The sequence below is a fragment of the Medicago sativa genome, chromosome 4 (assembly GCF_051527215.1).
Source record: "Medicago sativa cultivar Bolivia chromosome 4, Bolivia_mono, whole genome shotgun sequence".
Classification (NCBI taxonomy): domain Eukaryota; kingdom Viridiplantae; phylum Streptophyta; class Magnoliopsida; order Fabales; family Fabaceae; genus Medicago; species Medicago sativa.
Window position 1 is genome coordinate 29,425,584 of NC_140752.1, and position 22,479 is coordinate 29,448,062.

The following is a 22,479-nucleotide window of genomic DNA, read 5'->3' on the forward strand; positions in this document are numbered from 1 at the left end:
AGATTATTTTTAGAGGAGAGAGAAATTTGTTACCGGATTTTAAGAAAAAAAGATATGTTTAAAACAAACTAAAATTCCAATCATATCCTTGTTTTGCTATATATACACAAAGACTAGTCTTCCTTTTTTTCACAGCCTAATCGATATTCTTCTCTCTATTCTCTAAACAAGTTAGTTCCCTCTTTTATTTTTTTGCTGCAGATCATCTAAGTTGTGAAGGTTAGCAATTCTATTATCTTTTTGATTCATTCATAATTGAACCTGTATATTTTTTTTTTCTGTTTCTCTTTCCATTATCATATTTTTTGTGTTGTTTTTGTCTATTTTGGTTTCCTTCGCACCTTCTTCTTTCTTATGAGGTTGGGTGCTTAATAAAGTTGGCCATTCAAAAAAAAAAAAACAAATGCTAGTGATAAATTTCACATTCTTGTGTTTCTTGTGCAATACATCAGTGGAGTAATAATTTCGTGAATCAGTAATTTTTTGGCATGCATAACTATTCATAATTTGTTTACATATATAGCATTGTTTGATGCCTATTGTTAGATCACTTTAGTTAGGTAATGATTCAGGTTAAATTATGAACAAATGCTATTATCAATATGTAGTAGCTAAATATCATATATGTATGTATATGTTATCAGAGGATATGGAGAACAATTCATCGTTTTCAACTAATCATCTTGCTCGTGTTTTAAGTTTAGATTTTTTGAATTATAATAGTATGTATGTATTAGAACTAGAATGACACATATATGTCCAAGAGATTTTAGTTAAATAGTTTCCCACACTTTTTATTATAAATATTTGATCTTCATTGTATGTATTAGAACTAGAATGTGTAACACCCTATTTCTAATAAGCGGTAAAACGCGCGAATATACAACCATATTCTAGAAATAGATGCTACGTCTTCAAATAGACCACAATACATACATGCATAAAGATCATGTCACATCACATAGCAGCGGAACGTATACATATAATCCATAAACATATCTGGATCTTCAATAAAATACAAATGTATTCTCCAAACTCCAAATAACAAAATAGCTCAACAATTCCAAAATATAAAGTCAAATAACAACATGCAAAGACTATCCTAGATCAGAGCCCTAATCTAGACACTTGCATGAAAAAGAGGACTCCACTCCTCAGCATCAACAAGCAACACTAAGCATCCTGCACTCCATCTACCCGTCCATACAGAAAGGTAGGTGGTAAACCACTGAGGGTTAGCATTACATCATCATAATCCATATAAGATTAATAAGAACTTTGGAAATGAAAGATATAATCAAGGATAAAGAATGACAATTCATACATAGTTCAACAATATTCACAACATGTAATAATCCAAGATCATTCAATATCATCATATCAAGTTCATATCCACAAGTGTATCTTACACATATCACAACCTCACCTTGTCAATCAACAATTAACAATTCAATCCGCAAGTACAATTAGCAATAATCAACCCTCAAACACATCTTAATGCAATTCAATCCACCAACAGTTTATGCAATGTCTCTAGACTCATCTAGATGCATGTGGTACCAAAACACCTTATTGAGATTGTATAATGGTTGTGTGTCTTACATGACCACACTGAATGTTTATTTATATTCATATGCTTATGTATACAATTGGTAACGTATTAAATATGATTAATTACAATATTAAAAACTAATAAACACTAGTAAATACACAGTTGACTAATATTGATTCTTAACACTCCCCCTCAAGCCGGATCATATATATCATATGAGCCGAGCTTGTTACAAATATAATCCACTCGAGAGCCCTTGAGAGACTTAGTAAACATATCAGCCAATTGGTCTTCAGACTTGACAAAATCTGTGGTGATTTCACCAGAAAGAACTTTGTCTCTTACATAGTGACAGTCTATCTCTATGTGCTTGGTTCGTTCATGGAAAACCGGATTGGATGCAATATGGAGTGCAGCCTGATTGTCGCATATGAGTTTTGTGTTTTGGAGGTCTCCCAATCTAAGCTCTAAGAGTAGATTCTTAAGCCATGCAAGCTCCTTTGAGGCTGCTGCCATAGCACGATATTCAGCTTCTGCACTAGATAATGCAACTGTGTTCTGTTTCTTGCTTCTCCATGAGATCATATTTCCTCCAATAAGAACACAATATCCAGAAGTGGATCTCCTATCTGATGGTGATCCGGCCCAGTCAGCATCTGAATAACAAGTGATTTTAGCATCGCCATTGTCTTCATATAATAGTCCTCTTCCTGGTGAATTCTTTATATATCTGAGAATGCGAATAACTGCGTCCCAATGACTATCACAAGGAGCGTTCAGAAATTGACTCGCAATGCTGACAGCAAAGGTAATATCAGGTCTGGTGACTGTAAGATAATTGAGTCTGCCTACAAGACGTCGATATCTTCCCGGGTCTTTCAATGGCTCCCCCTGACCCGGAAGAAGCTTGACGTTTGGATCCATAGGAGTATCAATAGGACGGCAATCAAGCATACCAGTTTCAGTCAAAATATCTAGAGCATATTTGCGTTGGTTAATTGCAATGCCTGATGAGGACTGTGCGACTTCAATGCCTAAGAAGTATCTGAGAGGACCTAAGTCTTTTGTCTGAAAGTTTTTGAAAAGATGGGCTTTGAGTTGCTGGATACCTTCTGAGTCATCTCCTGTAATGACAATGTCATCAACATAGACAACAAGAAATATGCACCGACCGGTGGAGGAATGAAGGAAGAAAACAGAGTGATCCGCTTCACATCTAGTCATACCAAACTGTATTAAGGCAGAGCTGAAGCGACCAAACCACGCACGTGGGGACTGTTTCAGTCCATAAAGAGAACGGCGAAGCCGACATACGAGTTTAGAATTACCAGGAACAGTAAAACCTGGAGGCTGATCCAATATAAACTTCCTCCTGCAATTCACCGTGTAAAAAGGCATTTTTAATGTCCAACTGATGAAGGGGCCAATGATGAATGGCAGCCATCGCAAGAAAGAGGCGAACAGAACTGATTTTGGCCACTGGTGAAAATGTGTCACCATAATCGAGACCAAATATTTGTGTGTAACCTTTAGCTACCAAACGAGCTTTGAAACGATCAATTTGACCATCTGGCCCTACTTTCACTGTATAAACCCATCGAAAACCCACTGTGGTTTTGTCAGGAGGCAATGGAACAATGTCCCAAGTATTATTTGAATGTAATGCAGCCATTTCTTCCACCATTGCTTGGCGCCAATTAGCATCAGTCATAGCTTCTCCTGTAGACTTAGGAATAGACACAGAATCCAAAGCAGACACAAAAGAAACATAGGAAGTGGATAGACGATCATAGTTTAAAACACAAGCATATATAGGATTAGGATTACGGGACCGAGTACCTTTCCGTAATGCTATTGGAAGTTCATGTGCAAGTGACGTAACGAAAGGAGCAGTTGGAGCAGGAGATGATGCCGGAGGATCAATATCATCTCTGATTGTTGGTGGAGGAGGTTTTCGTCGCTGGTAGACACGCAAGGGAGGTGCGGTAGGGGCTACAATGGGTGCCGGGACAATAGAAGGGATATCTTGAACATCTGTAGTAAAGTTGTCATCAGGTGACACAGAAGCAGAGAAGAATGGACAAGTTTCAAAGAACGTGACATCAGCGGAAACAATGTATCGTTGAAGTTGAGGACAAAAACAACGATAACCTTTTTGTATACGTGAGTAGCCTAGAAAAATACATTTGAGAGATTTGGCTGAAAGTTTGTCTTTTCCTGGAGTGAGGTCATGAGCAAAGCATGTGCAACCAAAGACACGAAGAGGGATTGGGTAGAGTTCATGATGTGGGTTCAAGATAGAGTATGGAATCTGATCTTGAAGGACAGATGAGGGCATTCGGTTAATTAGGTGACAGGCTGTGAGAAGGGCATCACCCCAAAAACGGAAAGGAACATTGTGGAGAAGTAAAAGGGTTCTTGCGGTTTCAACTAAATGACGATTTTTACGTTCAGCGACACCGTTTTGTTGCGGTGTGTGAGCACATGATGATTGATGAATAATCCCCTCTGAAGTTAAAAAGGTTTGAAATTGGGATGACAAATATTCACGAGCATTATCAGTGCGTAAAACTTTAATGGAAGTATCAAATTGATTTTTCACTTCTGCATAAAATTCTTTGAATATATGGAAAACTTCTGAACGATTTTTCATTAAAAATAACCAAGTACATCGTGAAAAATCATCAATAAAAGTTACAAAGTAAGAGTAACCTAAAGTTGACTTGACACGACTAGGACCCCAAACATCGGAATGAACAAAAGCAAAAGGTGACGCAGCACTTTTATTTACTCGTTGACTGTAGGTGTGACGAGTATGTTTACCTAACTGACATGATTGACACTCAAATGACGAAAGCTTGGAAAAACTAGGAACTAAAAGACGCATTTTATTAAGGCAAGGATGACCCAAACGCTGATGTGTAAGGCTTTGAGAGGCAACAGAAGCACATGCCACCGGCGGTGAGAGATAATATAATCCTCCAGATTCATGCCCTGCTCCAATCGTCCGTCCTGTACGTCGATCCTGGACATAAACAGAATTATCAACAAAATGAAACGAATAATTACGAGTACGAGTGAGTTTGTTAACAGATATTAAGTTGAAAGGACAACCGGGAGCATAGAGAACAGAATCTAAGGACAAGTTTGGAAGTGGGTGAGCCTGACCAAGGCCTTGAACTTTGACTTTGGAACCATTCGCCACAGTGACAGGAGGCAAAGAATCAAAGTAAGACAAATGAGATAAAAGAGATTTATTACCGGTCATATGATTAGAGGCAGCAGAGTCAAGTACCCAAGGTTCAAGGGAGGACGATGTGGAGATAAAGGCTGCAGGATTACTAGACTGTGCAACAACGGTAGAAGATGATGGCTGATGGGCTGCTTTGAACTGAAGGAACTCATTGTAATCAGCGGCTGGAATAGTAACATCTCCGACGGTAGTAGGTTGAGCAACGACAGCAACTGTAGGCTGTTGTTGTTGTTCTCTTACTTTTGTACGACAATCAGCTTCAATATGGCCGTAGCGGTTTCAATAGTTGCAACGAACACTATTACGACTACCGTGTCCACTGCGTCCTTCATTCCGTCCACCACGGCCATTGTAGTGCGAGGCAAGAGCAGATGAATCATTAGGAGATGGAGTGGAGACATGACCAAAAGCATGAGGTGTGGCCAATCGCAGCAATTGTTCACTAACTGTCTCATAATCGGGAACAGTAGATCCGGATAAAATTTGGTTGCGCACAGAATCAAGTTCTGGTGGCAGTCCAACAAGAGCCATGACCATGAAAAACTTACTGCGTTGTTCAGCATGAGTTGTTGCGTCACTAGTGAAAGGCATTAAAGTTTGAAAATTAGCCTTTAAAGAATCAAGCTTACTAAGATAAGCTTGAACATCCATATTCTCCAATTTCAAAGAATTGAGGCTGTGAACAACGCTGTAGAGACGGTGAACATCATTGGAGAAGACTTTCTTAGCCTTTTCCCACACTTCATAGCAAGTAGTGAAAGCTTGGTACTGTGCTTGGAGATGGGGTGCTATTGAAAACCATAGAACGGTGCATAGGGATGCATCGACTTGCTTCCATTTTGTGCGATGAACAGTGGCAATATCTTTGCCTTGTTTGGTCAAGTGATCTTCAAGACCTTGACCGTGAAACCAGAGTCTGACGGCACCAGCCCATATGTTGTAGTTGGCTGTTCCGGTTAGCTTCTCACACGGAATGAGCGGAACTTTGGTGAAAGTAAAAGAATCGGCACCTCCGGTATCACCCATGAGTGTTGGCTGGGCTGTAGAGGTCGTCGGAGTGAGACAAACCTATTGGTAGTGGCACACCGGAGGGAAGATGCGCGGTGGCAGAGATGAGGATTGCTCAGTAGCCGTTTGTAATGGTAGGGTTACTGAGGCATATAAGAACAGATCGTGAAACCTAAAACTACTGATACCATATTGAGATTGTATAATGGTTGTGTGTCTTACATGACCACACTGAATGTTTATTTATATTCATATGCTTGTGTATACAATTGGTAACGTATTAAATATGATTAATTACAATATTAAAAACTAATAAACACTAGTAAATACACAGTTGACTAATGTTGATTCTTAACACACCTCAAGGTCGTCACCTTTGATGCGACAAAAACATCGTAATCACCTCCATTGGATATAAATCCACCACCATCAGTCATGTATGCATGAACATATGACCCAACTACAATGCATATGTTCACACAACAATAATCACCTCACCATCACCAATACTTGTATATATGCAATCATTAACAATTCCTCACCACATATCATATATACAATTACCAACAACATCCAAAAATCACGCAACATGAAGTTGCCACATAAACACACCATTAATCATCCTCACATAACATATAATAACTCTCCATAAAGGATTCACAATCAATTGATTCACAAAAGTCATCTTTAGTCAAGTTCGTCTCTCCAAGTCATAACTTAAAATTAATCGAACAATTAATTCAAAACCAAGTAAACCAGCTCAATAGCCTATGCCTTGTATTCTCACAGTCCACGTGTGTGTGCAGTAGAGGATACGTAAGCATTTCATCGGCCAAATCCAACGAATTCATAAAAATCACAAGGTTCGTCTCCATTATCATTTTTCAAAGAATTTCCCAAAAATGAGTAAGTTCACCTCAACACAGCTTAACCATCACTGTTGCACTCTTAAAAAAAATCAAGTTTTCAAAGATTAAAAACATTCCACAAGGATTGGGTCGACTTGGAACGAGTTACGCGGGATTTTTCAATAAAACGTTTCAAGAGTAGTTTCCCCATAACTTGCAAACCAAAAATCGTATTCAAGTCAAACCAACACCCCTAGAAAGATAAAAATATTCTCTGCAATATTCATGTTTATACCAAAAACCAGTTCACGACTGAAACGAGGGAAAAGGCGCAAGAATGCAAAACAGGGTTTGCTGTCCTGTGCAACTTGCAACTGCGAGTGACCTTACTCGCATCTGCGAGTAGCCTCCAGGAAGCCACTCCTGCTCGCATTCAACTCGCAACTGCGAGTACGGTTGCGAGTTATGACAGTAGTTTCGGGAAAAAGAGCCATTTTCACCCCAAAACCCCAATTTTGACTCCCCAATGCCCAAATTTGATTCCAAAGTTTGTCTAAACATTTCTAAACATGAAAAGACACTCAATTCCATATAAAATTTTCCCCAAAACATTCTCTAAACAAAAATCATCATTTGACCCATTTTCATCAAATATTCAAAAACAACACAAAACCATATCAAACTCTCCAATTATGATTACCCAGTGTTTTAATCATCAACAACAACATATATCAGCAACAACAGTAGCTATATCTCATGAATTTACCAACAATTCATCACAACAACATCTCATATCACCATTTTTGGACAAAAATGCAAAGTATATATATAACCACCACTTAAGCATGTAATTTCATCACTAACAACTCAATTATCATTCAAATTACATACTCAAACATTGCATCAAAACATGAACACGAATTTGAAAACAAATAGGTTCAATTCAACAATTTTACAAAAATGGGTAAAGAGAAAAAGTTGTGAATTATGGTTGAAACCTAACCCTCTTACCTCTAACACCAAGATTCTCTAACCCAAGCTTCAATTTTGCTCCTAGATGTTGAATCCCCTCTTTGCCTTCTAACCCTTGTTGTTGTTGTTGCCTCTAGTCTCTATCTCTATCTCTTCCCAAATGAAATGAAATGAATAATGTTTGTAAAACCTAGTTTCATCCACAACTAGAGTTTATATACTAGCTCTACTCAATTGGGCTTATCTCTTAAACATTAATGGGCCTAACCCATTTCTAATTCAACCTCAAAAATGTTACTACTCACTTACCGGTAAAATATAACACTAACGGTCACTCAACGGTAATTAAAATAATTACTACACCCTCTCTACTAACCAGGTAAAATAATAACTTCCACTAAACACTAAAAAAATAACTTTCTGAAAAATTACAAAATTGCCACTGCCCTCAAAATGACCAAAATGCCCCTAAGTCCAAAATGACTAAAATACCCTTCTAATACCGAATTCTACGATTCTCAACCAAAAATACACACAGAGGCAAATAATCACATAAGAGCACATATAATACACATAAATAAATAATAAAATAAAACTAGCGAAAATCGGGCTGTTACAACTCTCCCCCACTAAAAGAATTTTCGCCCTCGAAAATTACCTGAAGGAAACAACTCTGGATACGCAACCCTCATCCTACTCTCCGATTCCCAAGTGGCACTCTCGCCAATCGGTCCAACCCAAATCACTTTAACCAAAATGACCTCCTTGCCACGCAAACGTTTCACTTCACGATCCTCAATCCTCACTGGCCAAGTCTCAACGGTCAAATTATCCCTTACTTCCAAATCATCCACTTGAATCACATGAGACGCATCATACACATACTTCCGCAACTGAGATACATGAAACACATCATGAAGATTCGACAAGGATGGTGGTAACGCAATCCGATACGCTACAACCCCTACCTTCTCAACAATCTCAAACGGTCCAACAAAACGAGGAGTCAACTTCCGACACTTCAAAGCACGTCCAACACCAGTTACAGGATTCACTCTCAAAAACACATGATCACCAACCTGAAACTCAAGGTCTTTCCTCCTCTTATCATGATAACTCTTCTGCCTACTCTGAGACGCTCTCATCTTCTCTTGAATCATCTTAACCTTCTCGGTCGTCTCTTGCACAACTTCCGGTCCTAACAAAGCACTTTCTCCTGACTCATACCAACACAAAGGAGTTCTACACCTTCTACCATACAAAGCCTCAAACGGTGCCATTCCGATACTAGAATGAAAACTGTTGTTGTAGGTAAACTCAATCAACGGTAAACATTCAACCCAACTGACACCTTGTTCCAAAACACAAGCCCTCAACAAGTCTTCCAAACTCTGAATAGTCCTCTCCGTCTGACCATCAGTCTGGGGATGATAAGCAGAACTCAACCTCAACTTAGTTCCCAAAGCAGCTTGCAAACTCTCCCAAAACTTAGAAGTAAACCTCGGATCCCGATCCGACACAATACTAGAAGGAACACCATGCAATCTAACAATTTGCTCAATGTAGATCTCAGCCAACTTAGCCACAGACATACCGGTCTTAATAGGAACAAAATGTGCCGACTTCGTCAACCGATCAACAATCACCCAAATAGAGTCAAAACCCTTAACAGTCTTCGGCAAAGCTCCAACAAAGTCCATTGATATACTATCCCACTTCCACTCTGGCACAAACAACGGTTGCATCAAACCTGACGGTTTCTGATGTTCAATCTTAGATTTCTGACAAACCAGACAAGCATACACAAACTCTGCGATCTCCTTCTTCATTCCAGGCCACCAAAACAACCTCTTCAAATCCTGATACATCTTAGTCGCTCCGGGATGAATACTCAAACTACTTCTGTGACCTTCTTCCAAAATCTGCCTCTTAAGCTCAAGAACACTTGGTACACAAACACGATCCCGAAACATCAAAACACCGTTTTCATCCAACCTCAAGTCTCCACCCTTACCTTGGTTAACCAACACCACCCGATCTACAAGTTCCAAATCCTCCTTCTGACCATTCTTGATCTCCTCCAAAATATTACTTGTTAACTTCAACATTCCCAACCTCACACCATTCGGTGTCAACTCACTAACCAAACTCAAATCTCGAAACTGCTCAATCAACTCTAACTCTTTAACCATCAAAGAAGACATATGCAACGACTTCCTGCTCAAAGCATCAGCGACAACATTAGCCCTTCCAGGGTGATAACTCAATTGAAAATCAAAATCCTTAAGATACTCCAACCACCTTCTCTGCCTCATATTCAACTCCTTCTGGTCAAACAGATACTTCAAACTCTTATGATCACTGAACACTTCAAACTTAGAACCATACAGATAATGCCTCCAAATCTTCAGCACATATACGACAGCCCCTAATTCTAAGTCATGAGTCGGATAATTCTTCTCATGAACTTTCAACTGCCTCGAAGCATAAGCCACAACCTGACGATTCTGCATAAGCACACCACCAAGACCCATCTTAGAAGCATCACAATACACCACAAACGATTCCTTCGGATTCGGCAAAATCAACACTGGAGCTGAAGTCAACCTCTTCTTCAACTCTTGGAAACTCTTCTCACACTTAGCGTCCCAAACATAAGCTTGTCCTTTCTGAGTCAACTGCGTCAATGGCAACGCCAACTTAGAGAATCCCTCAATGAACCTCCGATAGTAACCTGCCAATCCAAGAAAGCTTCTAACCTCAAAAACAGGCTTAGGTGATTCCCACTGTAACACTGCATCAACCTTCGACGGATCCACGGCAATGCCACCTTTAGAAATCACATGACCAAGGAAACTCACTTCCCGCAACCAAAACTCACACTTCGACAACTTAGCAAACAACCTCTTCTCCTTCAAAACTCCCAACACAATCCTCAAATGCTCAGCATGCTCTTCTTCAGACTTCAAATATACTAAAATATCATCTATAAACACCACCACAAAACGATCCAGAAAAGGATGAAATATCCTATTCATGTATTCCATGAAGACACCTGGCGCATTAGACACTCCAAATGGCATCACAGAATACGCATAGTGTCCATACCTCGTTCTGAACGCAGTTTTGGATATATCTTCCGCCTTTACTCTAATCTGATGATATCCTGACCTCAAATCAATCTTGCTAAACACTTCTGCACCAACCAACTGATCCATCAAATCATCAATCCTCGGAAGCGGATACCGATTCTTGATTGTCACCTTGTTCAACTGCCGATAATCCACACACAATCTCATGCTACCATCTTTCTTCTTAACCAACAACACAGGAGCTCCCCACGGCGAAACACTTGGCCTGATAAACTGTTTCTCCAACAACTCTTCCAACTGCTTCTTCAACTCACCCAATTCTGATGCAGACATCCGATACGGCGCAATCGAAATAGGACTCGTTCCAGGCACCAAATCAATTGCAAACTCAACCTCTCTCTCCGGCGGTAATTCGGTAATGTCGTCCGGAAAAACTTCTGGAAACTCTTGCACTACCGGCAAATCACCAACTCCTTTCTCACTACTCTCCTTCAAGGAAGCAAACATCATGAACACACAAGCTTCGCCATCCAAAGACTTCTTCACTTGCTCAGCGGTTAAGAACTTTCCACCTTCTTCTGCTACCGGTTTAGAAAACGTTACACTCTTGGTCAAACAATTAATGTTAACACCAAAAGTCAACATCCAATCCATACCAAAAATTACGTCCATATGCTTCAACGGAAGACACACAAGATCCAACTCAAAATCAACATTGCCAAAACTAACAGGACACTTAGCACACACTAAAGAAGTAGTCACCGAACCACTAGCCGGGGTATCGATAACCATCCCTCGAGACAACGGAGTCACAACCAGACCCAAACGCTCAACACAACTCGCCGCGATAAAAGAATGAGTAGCACCAGTATCAATAATTGCAATCAAAGGAGTACTATTGATAAAACACATACCTCGGATGAGATTATCAGGATGCTCTACCTCTTCCGCATTCAATGCAAACACCTTCCCCGCCGCCTTCTTCGGCCTGGTACACTTAGTACTGATATGCCCGTTCTCACCACAATTGTAGCAAGTGATCTCCTTCTTGCACTCAGCAGCCTTGTGACCTGCTTCTCCACACTTGTAGCACTTCTCACCACTCTTGCAATCATTAGCAAAATGACCCAATGTGCCACACTTGTAGCACCTCACCTCAGCGACATTCACCTTAGAGCCTCCACCAGATTCTCTCTTCTTGCCTTTGTCTTTGTTGTACGGCTTCCCAAATCCATGCCCCTTTCCTTTCTTCTTATTCTGAGCCTTGTAGTGATTAACCTTAGCCCTTCCAGCATCATCAAACATACGACACTTATGCACCAAAGTATCAAAATCACGGATCTCCTGAATACACATATACTGGTAGATGTCGGGCCTCAAGCCACTCTCAAACTTTACACACTTAGAGACCATAGCATCCTCCGCATTGATGTACGGGCAAAACCTCGAAAGCTCCTCAAACTTTGCCGCATACTCAGCCACTGAACGGTTCTCTTGCTTCAAGTTCAAGAACTCCACCTCCTTCTTAGTCCTCAAATCCTCAGGAAAGTACTTCCTCAAAAACTCAGTCTTGAACCTAGCCTAAGTCACAGTTCCACCAGCTTCAAGCCTTCCCTTAGCATTGGTCCACCAATACTCAGCCTCCTCTGCAAGCATATGAGTAGCCAACCTGACCTTCTGGTCCTCACTAGTCACCATAGCACGAAAGATCCTCTCCATGGCCTGCACCCAACTCTGAGCTCCATCCGGGTCATATCTACCCTTGAACGTCGGCGGACTGTTTCGCAAGAAACGATCCAACCTTCGCTCCTCAGCCTCACCAGGATCACGATGACCAACTGCCGCCTGCTCATTAGCCTGAGCCAACACCTGAGCCATCGAAGCCAAAGCCTGAGCAATTGCCGCATCATCTCTACCACCAGCCATCTCACTTCTACACAAAACCAACCAACAAATAAGAACAACAGCACAACAACACCAGAACAAGTACCGAAGGTAACTCATTACCATTCGCATACTAACAGGGTAAATCAACATACACTAGTCTACTAGTCCAGACAAGACTGACCACGACTCTGATACCAACTTATAACACCCTATTTCTGATAAGCGGTAAAACGCGCGAATATACAACCATATTCTAGAAATAGATGCTACGTCTTCAAATAGACCACAGTACATACATGCATAAAGATCATGTCACATCACATAGCAGCGGAACGTATACATATAATCCATAAACATATCTGGATCTTCAATAAAATACAAATGTATTCTCCAAACTCCAAATAACAAAATAGCTCAACAATTCCAAAATATAAAGTCAAATAACAACATGCAAAGACTATCCTAGATCAGAGCCCTAATCTAGACACTTGCATGAAAAAGAGGACTCCACTCCTCAGCATCAACAAGCAACACTAAGCATCCTGCACTCCATCTACCCGTCCATACAGAAAGGTAGGTGGTAAACCACTGAGGGTTGGCATTACATCATCATAATCCATATAAGATTAATAAGAACTTTGGAAATGAAAGATATAATCAAGGATAAAGAATGACAATTCATACATAGTTCAACAATATTCACAACATGTAATAATCCAAGATCATTCAATATCATCATATCAAGTTCATATCCACAAGTGTATCTTACACATATCACAACCTCACCTTGTCAATCAACAATTAACAATTCAATCCGCAAGTACAATTAGCAATAATCAACCCTCAAACACATCTTAATGCAATTCAATCCACCAACAGTTTATGCAATGTCTCTAGACTCATCTAGATGCATGTGGTACCAAAACACCTCAAGGTCGTCACCTTTGATGCGACAAAAACATCGTAATCACCTCCATTGGATATAAATCCACCACCATCAGTCATGTATGCATGAACATATGACCCAACTACAATGCATATGTTCACACAACAATAATCACCTCACCATCACCAATACTTGTATATATGCAATCATTAACAATTCCTCACCACATATCATATATACAATTACCAACAACATCCAAAAATCACGCAACATGAAGTTGCCACATAAACACACCATTAATCATCCTCACATAACATATAATAACTCTCCATAAAGGATTCACAATCAATTGATTCACAAAAGTCATCTTTAGTCAAGTTCGTCTCTCCAAGTCATAACTTAAAATTAATCGAACAATTAATTCAAAACCAAGTAAACCAGCTCAATAGCCTATGCCTTGTATTCTCACAGTCCACGTGTGTGTGCAGTAGAGGATACGTAAGCATTTCATCGGCCAAATCCAACGAATTCATAAAAATCACAAGGTTCGTCTCCATTATCATTTTTCAAAGAATTTCCCAAAAATGAGTAAGTTCACCTCAACACAGCTTAACCATCACTGTTGCACTCTTAAAAAAAATCAAGTTTTCAAAGATTAAAAACATTCCACAAGAATTGGGTCGACTTGGAACGAGTTACACGGGATTTTTCAATAAAACGTTTCAAGAGTAGTTTCCCCATAACTTGCAAACCAAAAATCGTATTCAAGTCAAACCAACACCCCTAGAAAGATAAAGATATTCTCTGCAATATTCATGTTTATACCAAAAACCAGTTCACGACTGAAATGAGGGAAAAGGCGCAAGAATGCAAAACAGGGTTTGCTGTCCTGTGCAACTCGCAACTGCGAGTGACCTTACTCGCATCTGCGAGTAGCCTCCAGGAAGCCACTCCTGCTCGCATTCAACTCGCAACTGCGAGTACGGTTGCGAGTTATGACAGTAGTTTCGGGAAAAAGAGCCATTTTCACCCCAAAACCCCAATTTTGACTCCCCAATGCCCAAATTTGATTCCAAAGTTTGTCTAAACATTTCTAAACATGAAAAGACACTCAATTCCATATAAAATTTTCCCCAAAACATTCTCTAAACAAAAATCATCATTTGACCCATTTTCATCAAATATTCAAAAACAACACAAAACCATATCAAACTCTCCAATTATGATTACCCAGTGTTTTAATCATCAACAACAACATATATCAGCAACAACAGTAGCTATATCTCATGAATTTACCAACAATTCATCACAACAACATCTCATATCACCATTTTTGGACAAAAATGCAAAGTATATATATATAACCACCACTTAAGCATGTAATTTCATCACTAACAACTCAATTATCATTCAAATTACATACTCAAACATTGCATCAAAACATGAACACGAATTTGAAAACAAATAGGTTCAATTCAACAATTTTACAAAAATGGGTAAAGAGAAAAAGTTGTGAATTATGGTTGAAACCTAACCCTCTTACCTCTAACACCAAGATTCTCTAACCCAAGCTTCAATTTTGCTCCTAGATGTTGAATCCCCTCTTTGCCTTCTAACCCTTGTTGTTGTTGTTGCCTCTAGTCTCTATCTCTATCTCTTCCCAAATGAAATGAAATGAATAATGTTTGTAAAACCTAGTTTCATCCACAACTAGAGTTTATATACTAGCTCTACTCAATTGGGCTTATCTCTTAAACATTAATGGGCCTAACCCATTTCTAATTCAACCTCAAAAATGTTACTACTCACTTACCGGTAAAATATAACACTAACGGTCACTCAACGGTAATTAAAATAATTACTACACCCTCTCTACTAACTAGGTAAAATAATAACTTCCACTAAACACTAAAAAAATAACTTTCTGAAAAATTACAAAATTGCCACTGCCCTTAAAATGACCAAAATGCCCCTAAGTCCAAAATGACTAAAATACCCTTCTAATACCGAATTCTACGATTCTCAACCAAAAATACACACAGAGGCAAATAATCACATAAGAGCACATATAATACACATAAATAAATAATAAAATAAAACTAGCGAAAATCGGGTTGTTACAGAATGGCACCCAAAAAGGATTTGAAAGCGTCTGATGGAGATGAAAAAATTCTTGCGAAATGGGACGATCACAAAACAGAGATATTTTTGAAAATTTGTGTTGAAGAAGTTGATGCCGGTAATAGGCCAACTTCACATTTTAGTAAAGATGGATGGAAGAACATTCAAACCAAGTTTCAAGAGAGGACAACTTATGCTTATAACCGCTTTCAACTGAAAAATAGATGGGATGCATTAAAAAGGGAATTTGCATCATTTGCAAAATTAGTTGACAAAGAGACCGGACTTGGATGGGATGATGATAAGAAGACCGTCAAAGTTGATGATGAATGGTGGAATGCTAAGAGTAAGGTGTGTTTGTGTTTGACTTTGTAACTTTGTAATTATTAATTTTTTTTCCTTATGTCTATCTTGTAATGATTTGTTTACATATTTATTTTTTTTATTTGATGTGTAGGAGGATCCTGATGTTTTGAAATGGAAGAATGGGTTTCATGGGACCATATAGGAATACTAGGTATCATCTTCCACATTTTCGACTCGCTTCGAGTTTAAGATCAAGAAATGAAATATTTAATTATCATCATTCTAGTTTGAGAAGTGTTATTGAAAGAACATTTGGTGTTTGCAAAGCAAGATGGAGAATATTGCAAAATATGACCAATTTTAAACCTCAAACTCAAATTTCAATTATATGGGCATGTTTCGCACTTCACAATTTTATTAGAAGAAAAGACTCGAGTGATATATCGATTCTTGAGAATTTAGAGAATATTAATGAGTTACAGGACAATGAGCAAAATGCCAATGACGAAGATGATAACAGTGTACCTCAACATAATGAATGGCAAGATCCAACACAAGAAGATATCAAACACATCGAAGAAATGAGAAATGCTATTAGAGATCAGTTTCCTAGAAGAGGACAACACTAGTTTTATTTTTATATATTTATTTTCGATGACAATGAATATGAAACAGGGTATAGATACTACAATTCTGCTCGAATATTTTTTTTTGAAATATGATATGTTAACTTTTCTTTAAGGAATATGTTACGTTACTCATTTTATTTGAATTCATGTTGATAATTTTATGTAATATCTTGTGTAAATTTTTTTAATGTAACAAATACGTAGATAGTATGTTTTTTTTACAACGTAAATGCATTTTTTTAATTAACATACTTGTTTTCATACATAAAAAAGTAATTTTTTTTTGGACAAACATGTTATATTTGGAAAAAAAATTGTGTCCTTTATGGTAATTTTATAATAAAAAATCACTTTTAGAAAGTTGTATCCAAACAAACTAAAAATCACTTTTTTTTTAAAAAAGTGATTTTTGACATGGTAAACAAACATAAAATAGATTCTGATTTTTTAAAAAATCTCTAAAAAATAATCTCTAATTATTTCAGGTCAAAATCACTTTTATTTTAATCTGTAACAATCGTCTCATGAAGTAATGGTAGTCGTGCTAACATAACCTATGAATACGAACACCTTTCTCAGTCCTTACACATACCGCTTTTAACCTCCCATCATCTATTGTATATTGATCTCAGATTTTATAGTTTATATAACCAAATAATAAAAAATCAAGATTATCAACGGTTTATGAATTCTGAGATAAATGTCAGAGATATGGTAGATGATATATATGGTTTTGTGCATTCCTGAATAATCAATTTCTTTTAGAACCAAGGTGTCACATAAATTTAACGGTTTTACTTCATATCTTGGTAGAGGTATTGTAATTTTCTTTGGATCAATCAAGTCCATCAAACCTAAGTACTTGATGGACTGAATTCTAGGTTTTACTCTAAATTTTGGAATCTCTATGGTCCAATTATTAGCTAGACTTGATTCAATCAGTAATATGAATACAGTTTTATCCATAATCAAGATGTTTGTGAGATTGTTTGATTTAGCAGAGAACAAATTAGATACGGTGGCTGATATGTTTGCAAGAGGGTGGGGCGCTAATGGGGAGGCTTGGAAATGGCGCCGTAGGTTATTTGCGTGGGAGGAGGAGTTGTTGGGGGAGTGTATTATTTGTTTATCTAACTTCACTTTTCAGGTCGGCCGTATTGACAAATGGATTTGGAAGATACATAATTCTAATTGTTACACTGTTAGTTCAGCTTATCATTTTTTAACAGAAACGGAGCATGATAGTTATCAGCAGCATAATATTAACAATTTTTTGTGGCTGAAAGCGGTGCCTCTAAAAGTGTTGATTTTTGCTTGGCGTCTTTTTCTAAACCGGATTCCTACTAGAGATAAACTCTTTCAAAGGAGGGTATTACTAATATCTGATCAAGAATGTGTTGCTAACTGCGGTTTGAATGAGGATAGAGAGCACTTATTTATTACGTGTAGTTTCTTTGGTAATTTGTGGAAGCTTATCGCCGGTTGGCTTGGTCTCTCAACAGCTTTTCATTGTCAGTTTTTCGAGCACTTACATCAGTTTGGTGGCTTGCACGGTTCTTCAAAGAAGACAACAGAGTCTATGCAAATTATTTGGTTGTCAGTTGTGTGGACAATTTGGAAAGAACGGGATAATAGAGTTTTTAAAAGAAACAGGACAACTTGATAGCGTTAGGTGAAAGGGTAAAGCTTCAGTCATTTTGGTGGTTGAAATCGAAATATGTTAATTTTGATTTTGATTATCAAATGTGGCGGCAGAGTCCTTTAACCTGTTTAAACTCAGTTTTTCAGATTGTTGGTTTCTGTTTTTCACCTTTCCTTTCTTTTGTTTTATGCGCCATATTGGCGTTGTACAGGTTGTCTGAACTCTGTTTGTGTCTCGGCGTTTTGGCACCCTTGTGCTAAAGCGTTGAGAGGTTATTGTTTATATTTATATATATACCATTTTGGCTTTTTCAAAAAAAAATATATCTTTATGATTGAGGGTTTATATCTTTGTTAATTAGTTTTTATTAATATTGTCTATATTAATTTATCATGTCGGATTTAAATAAATTTCGAATAAAAGAGTGTGATAAAAAGAATGATAGAATGTGTTGCTACTACTATTGTGATAAAGACTATACTCAACACTGAATTGAATTAACTGCGGTAATTTAGTTGACTTGACTTGAATTGAATGCTGTTGTATTTTTTACTCAGAAATCAAAATCTGCATTAAAATATAAAATCTTTGATCTCAATTTACCAACCATATATGTGCCGAATTCTAAAACACGTCAAATTGATTAATGCAGGCAATCCAATTTCGACTCAATAGATATAAACAAGTACTAAGAATATATATAAATCTAAGTGATGGGCAATCGAATTTTGACTCAATTGATTCATGACATATGTCAAAATATAATAATGCATTAAACTTTATTCAATAATCATTAAAAAGCACATTCTAGTTCTTTCATGAATAAAACCAAGCATAACAAAGAGAAATTAACTAACACATTGGAGATCAAATAGACTACATATTCATTTTATAATCATTCAAAAGCCCAACTAGAACGAGCTTCCTCCACTTCAAAAAAAAAAAAAAAAACTAACACATTGGAGATCAAATAGACTACATATTCATTTTATAATCATTCAAAAGCCCAACTATTTTCACAACGAGCTTCCTCCACTTCCTCGGGAGTGTAATCTTCATTCTTAGGGTATGTTTGGATGACAATGGAAAGTATAAGGAAAGATAGTGAAAGGAAAGAATGATAAAGGATTGAAAGTGGGTAGAAAGTGAATGGAAAGTGAGATGATTGTTTAGTTGTTTGGAATGAAAGAAAGTGATAAGAAAGTGAAAGGAAAGAAAGATATAAATTTAGCAAATGACGTAAATACCCCACATTAAAATGAACTAATATATTTTAACTAAACAATATTTTTTTTCTTGACAGCAACTAAAATTGAAAAAATTAACAACACAACAAAATAAAAATGAATGGATATTTAAAATGAAATGGTAAGCATGTAACAGTTAAAAAGGTCTAATATTAATATTATTATATTAATTTATTGGCACATTGATACGTAGAAGAATGGATATTTAAAATGAAATGGTAAGCATGTAACAGTTAAAAAGGTCTAATATTAATATTTTTATATTAATTTATTGGCACATTGATACGTAGAAGAAATAGCACAACCCACCATTCAAAGTAAGGTTATATTTGACCTTTCATTGAATAATGCCTTTCCGTGCACTTTCTTTGGAGTTCTGGGCAGAAACAAATTTGGTTGTGGACCCCACCAAATGCAATCTTTCCTGCCTCAATCATAGGTGATCCAAACAACAGAAGCTCAAGTTTCAAGAAACTTTCTTTCCTCTTGCCTTTCTTTCCCTATACTGTCTGTTGTTCCAAACAGACCCTTAATGTTGAAAATCTTGCGAATCTCCTCCGGTGTCTTGTCCTTGATGTTATCTGCTGCAGTCATGCATGTAAGATCCAATAGGCTTTTGATTCAAATAGTTAGCAGCCGAGATGAGATTGAAGAGAGTATCTTCATCAACCTGGACAAATTCAGCATCCCTTTTCCTAAGCTCATCAGAACTTACAGCATCAACATGTTTCTTGCAATACTCAATAACCATGGCCAAGATCTTGCTGGTTACATTCGAAACAGGGATTCCAGTGTCGTTGGCACAATCGTCGTCGATCAAAAGCTTGATCGTGTGGGATTGCACTGCCACCGCCTCTTTGATTTCAAAGGTCTCGCCTTCACAACTCTTCAGGATGATCTTCTTCGACGATGATGATGCCATGTCTTTGAAACCTTAAATTTGAAAAGAATAGGCGTGAGTGAGTATTATATATAAAGCCAGCCACTAGGAATATGTTGTTTTAAATTAAAAAAAATGTTTATAGAATATTTTATTTTCAATTTAAAATATTTCTTTCTCCTCTCAAAAAAAAATTTAATTAAAAAAAATTGTTTCTAGATTGTTGTATTTTTAATTCGAAAATTTGTTTCTAGAATATTCTATTTTCAATAAAGAAAAATTGTTTCTATAATATTTTATTTTCAACTAAAAAAAATTGTTTATAAAAAGTTTTGTTTCTAGAATATTTTTTTCAATAAAAAATAATTGTTTCTCCACTAATAAAAATTTTCTTTTTAGAATATATTATTTTCAATTAACAAATTTGATTCTAGTGTATTTTGTTTTTTGAATAAACTTAGAAGATTTTTTTATAATAAAACTATAGTATTATTTTTTTTTAAAGAAAAAACAGTAGTAGATATTGATAGAAAGTCAAAAGTCAAATTGAATATGAGATTTTTTTCTTTCAATATTGATAATTTTTAATTAGGTACAAAAAATATATGGTAACTATGGACCGTAGATTGTCTTAGAAATAATACAGGGGATTTTTTTCCCCACCATAATCTCTTCTCAAACGCCCTACTAAATTCTGAAAATACCTCAGTTTGGTTTATATATTGTAAACTTCTTTTTAAAGGTTTATATATTATATGGCTCGTGTTTAACCATATTTTCAATCAACTTTTCAAAACAGTATATACATTATGAAAATGGTATAAATGAAACTGAAAAGCAATGACATAAATCTAAAGAGACATAGGAAAAAATAATCAATAAATAAATACATTTTATTAATTGATCAATAGATTTTTTTTCATGAATTTGATCAATAGTTCAGAATACATTTACATTAACATAATGCTTATTACAACAAATTATTAGACTCCTAAAGCTAAATTTATGGTACAAGAAGATGGAGGGGGAAGGAGGCAACATAGGTTCATGATATTTGGAGATATATTTGTGCAGAAATTTTTTTTGATCCAAGGAAGATGATTAAGATTCAAATGAAGAAGATGAAGATTCAAAGGAAGAAGATGAAGATGATGAACATGTTCATCTTATTTCTGGATTTTTTTTATTTTTAATAAAAATATATTTCGAAAAATAAAATTATGTATTTTTTTAAGTAAAAAATTAGAAAGGATTTATACGTGCTTTTATGAGAGATAAATGACCTAAATAGAAGGAAAAAAAGAAAGATAAAGGACCAAAGTGTTACAAATAAATAAGATAAATGACCTCTAATGTAATTTTGCCTGAAAAAAGAAAAAGAAAGCTAAATTGACTAAAATACAACCCACTTGGGTTTTTGTGATGGTATTAGCTTGGGACCTGAGATTGTGCTTCTCCTCAAGTTCAGAACGTCATTGAATTTTGCATGTTAACAAACTTTCCCACACTTGAACTGTTGCTTGTCCTAAAGCAACTTAGCTTGCAAATTGAAAAATTAAATGCCTCAACTTAACATAAAAGGACTCAAGGAAAAGTAACATCACAAATACTCATACGAGGGCAACTTAGTCTCTTACCCTTATTTCGTTCATCTTCTTTCATTCAAGACAATGACATTAAGACTCTTAAGTATCTATATTATTGTCACACACATGGTAGGAAAACCCTTGGGTATACTGTTTTGATATACCAAAAGTTGATAATAATCAATCTCTTTATTACTTAATGTCAAAATCTAGGCATTACTTCATATTTTGGAATCTCTATAATCCAATTATTCCCATGATTTTTTTAAAAAGAAAATGTATCCCCAAGAATTGTTTTAGTCATTTTTAGTGTTTTTTTATGATTCAAGCAATAATAGTTTTTTTTATACCAATAGTTGATAATAATCAATCTCTTTATGATTGAATGTCAAAATCTGCATTAAATATGAACTATTCGATTTTAGTCTAGCAACCACATTTGTGGTGATGATTGGAATATTGGACATTTGTCGGCAGCAACATTCTTCTCGAGTGGATCTTCTTTTGTAGATGGGGTGGTGTACTTGCTGACACTCTGGCAGTCAAATTATTAAGAGTGGTGGATGATAG

General features: G+C 36.6%; 1 protein-coding gene, 3 long non-coding RNA genes and 1 pseudogene across 4 annotated transcripts; 2 read left to right on the plus strand and 3 right to left on the minus strand.

Annotated features, from left to right (window-relative positions):
* The first annotated feature begins 138 nt into the window (after window positions 1–138).
* LOC146927609 (uncharacterized) lies at window positions 139–16,720 on the plus strand. Its single transcript, XR_015008211.1, has 2 exons — window positions 139–219; window positions 16,212–16,720. It is a non-coding gene; the product is annotated as an uncharacterized LOC146927609 (long non-coding RNA).
* On the minus strand, window positions 916–11,880 carry LOC146927610 (uncharacterized). The gene is made up of 2 exons (XR_015008209.1): window positions 11,640–11,880; window positions 916–1,193 (listed from the first exon to the last, which is right to left on the minus strand). It is a non-coding gene; the product is annotated as an uncharacterized LOC146927610 (long non-coding RNA).
* LOC146927611 (uncharacterized) lies at window positions 12,906–15,425 on the minus strand. Its single transcript, XR_015008210.1, has 2 exons — window positions 15,042–15,425; window positions 12,906–13,165 (listed from the first exon to the last, which is right to left on the minus strand). It is a non-coding gene; the product is annotated as an uncharacterized LOC146927611 (long non-coding RNA).
* LOC146927612 (L10-interacting MYB domain-containing protein-like) lies at window positions 15,623–16,127 on the plus strand. Its single transcript, XM_085700622.1, has 2 exons — window positions 15,623–15,970; window positions 16,077–16,127. The coding sequence occupies exons 1-2, from the start codon at window positions 15,623–15,625 to the stop codon at window positions 16,125–16,127; spliced, it is 399 nt and encodes a 132-aa protein (XP_085556748.1).
* A 2,470-nt stretch (window positions 16,721–19,190) lies between the features above and the next one.
* On the minus strand, window positions 19,191–20,365 carry LOC146927613 (SKP1-like protein 1A; annotated as a pseudogene).
* Between the last annotated feature and the right edge of the window lie 2,114 nt (window positions 20,366–22,479).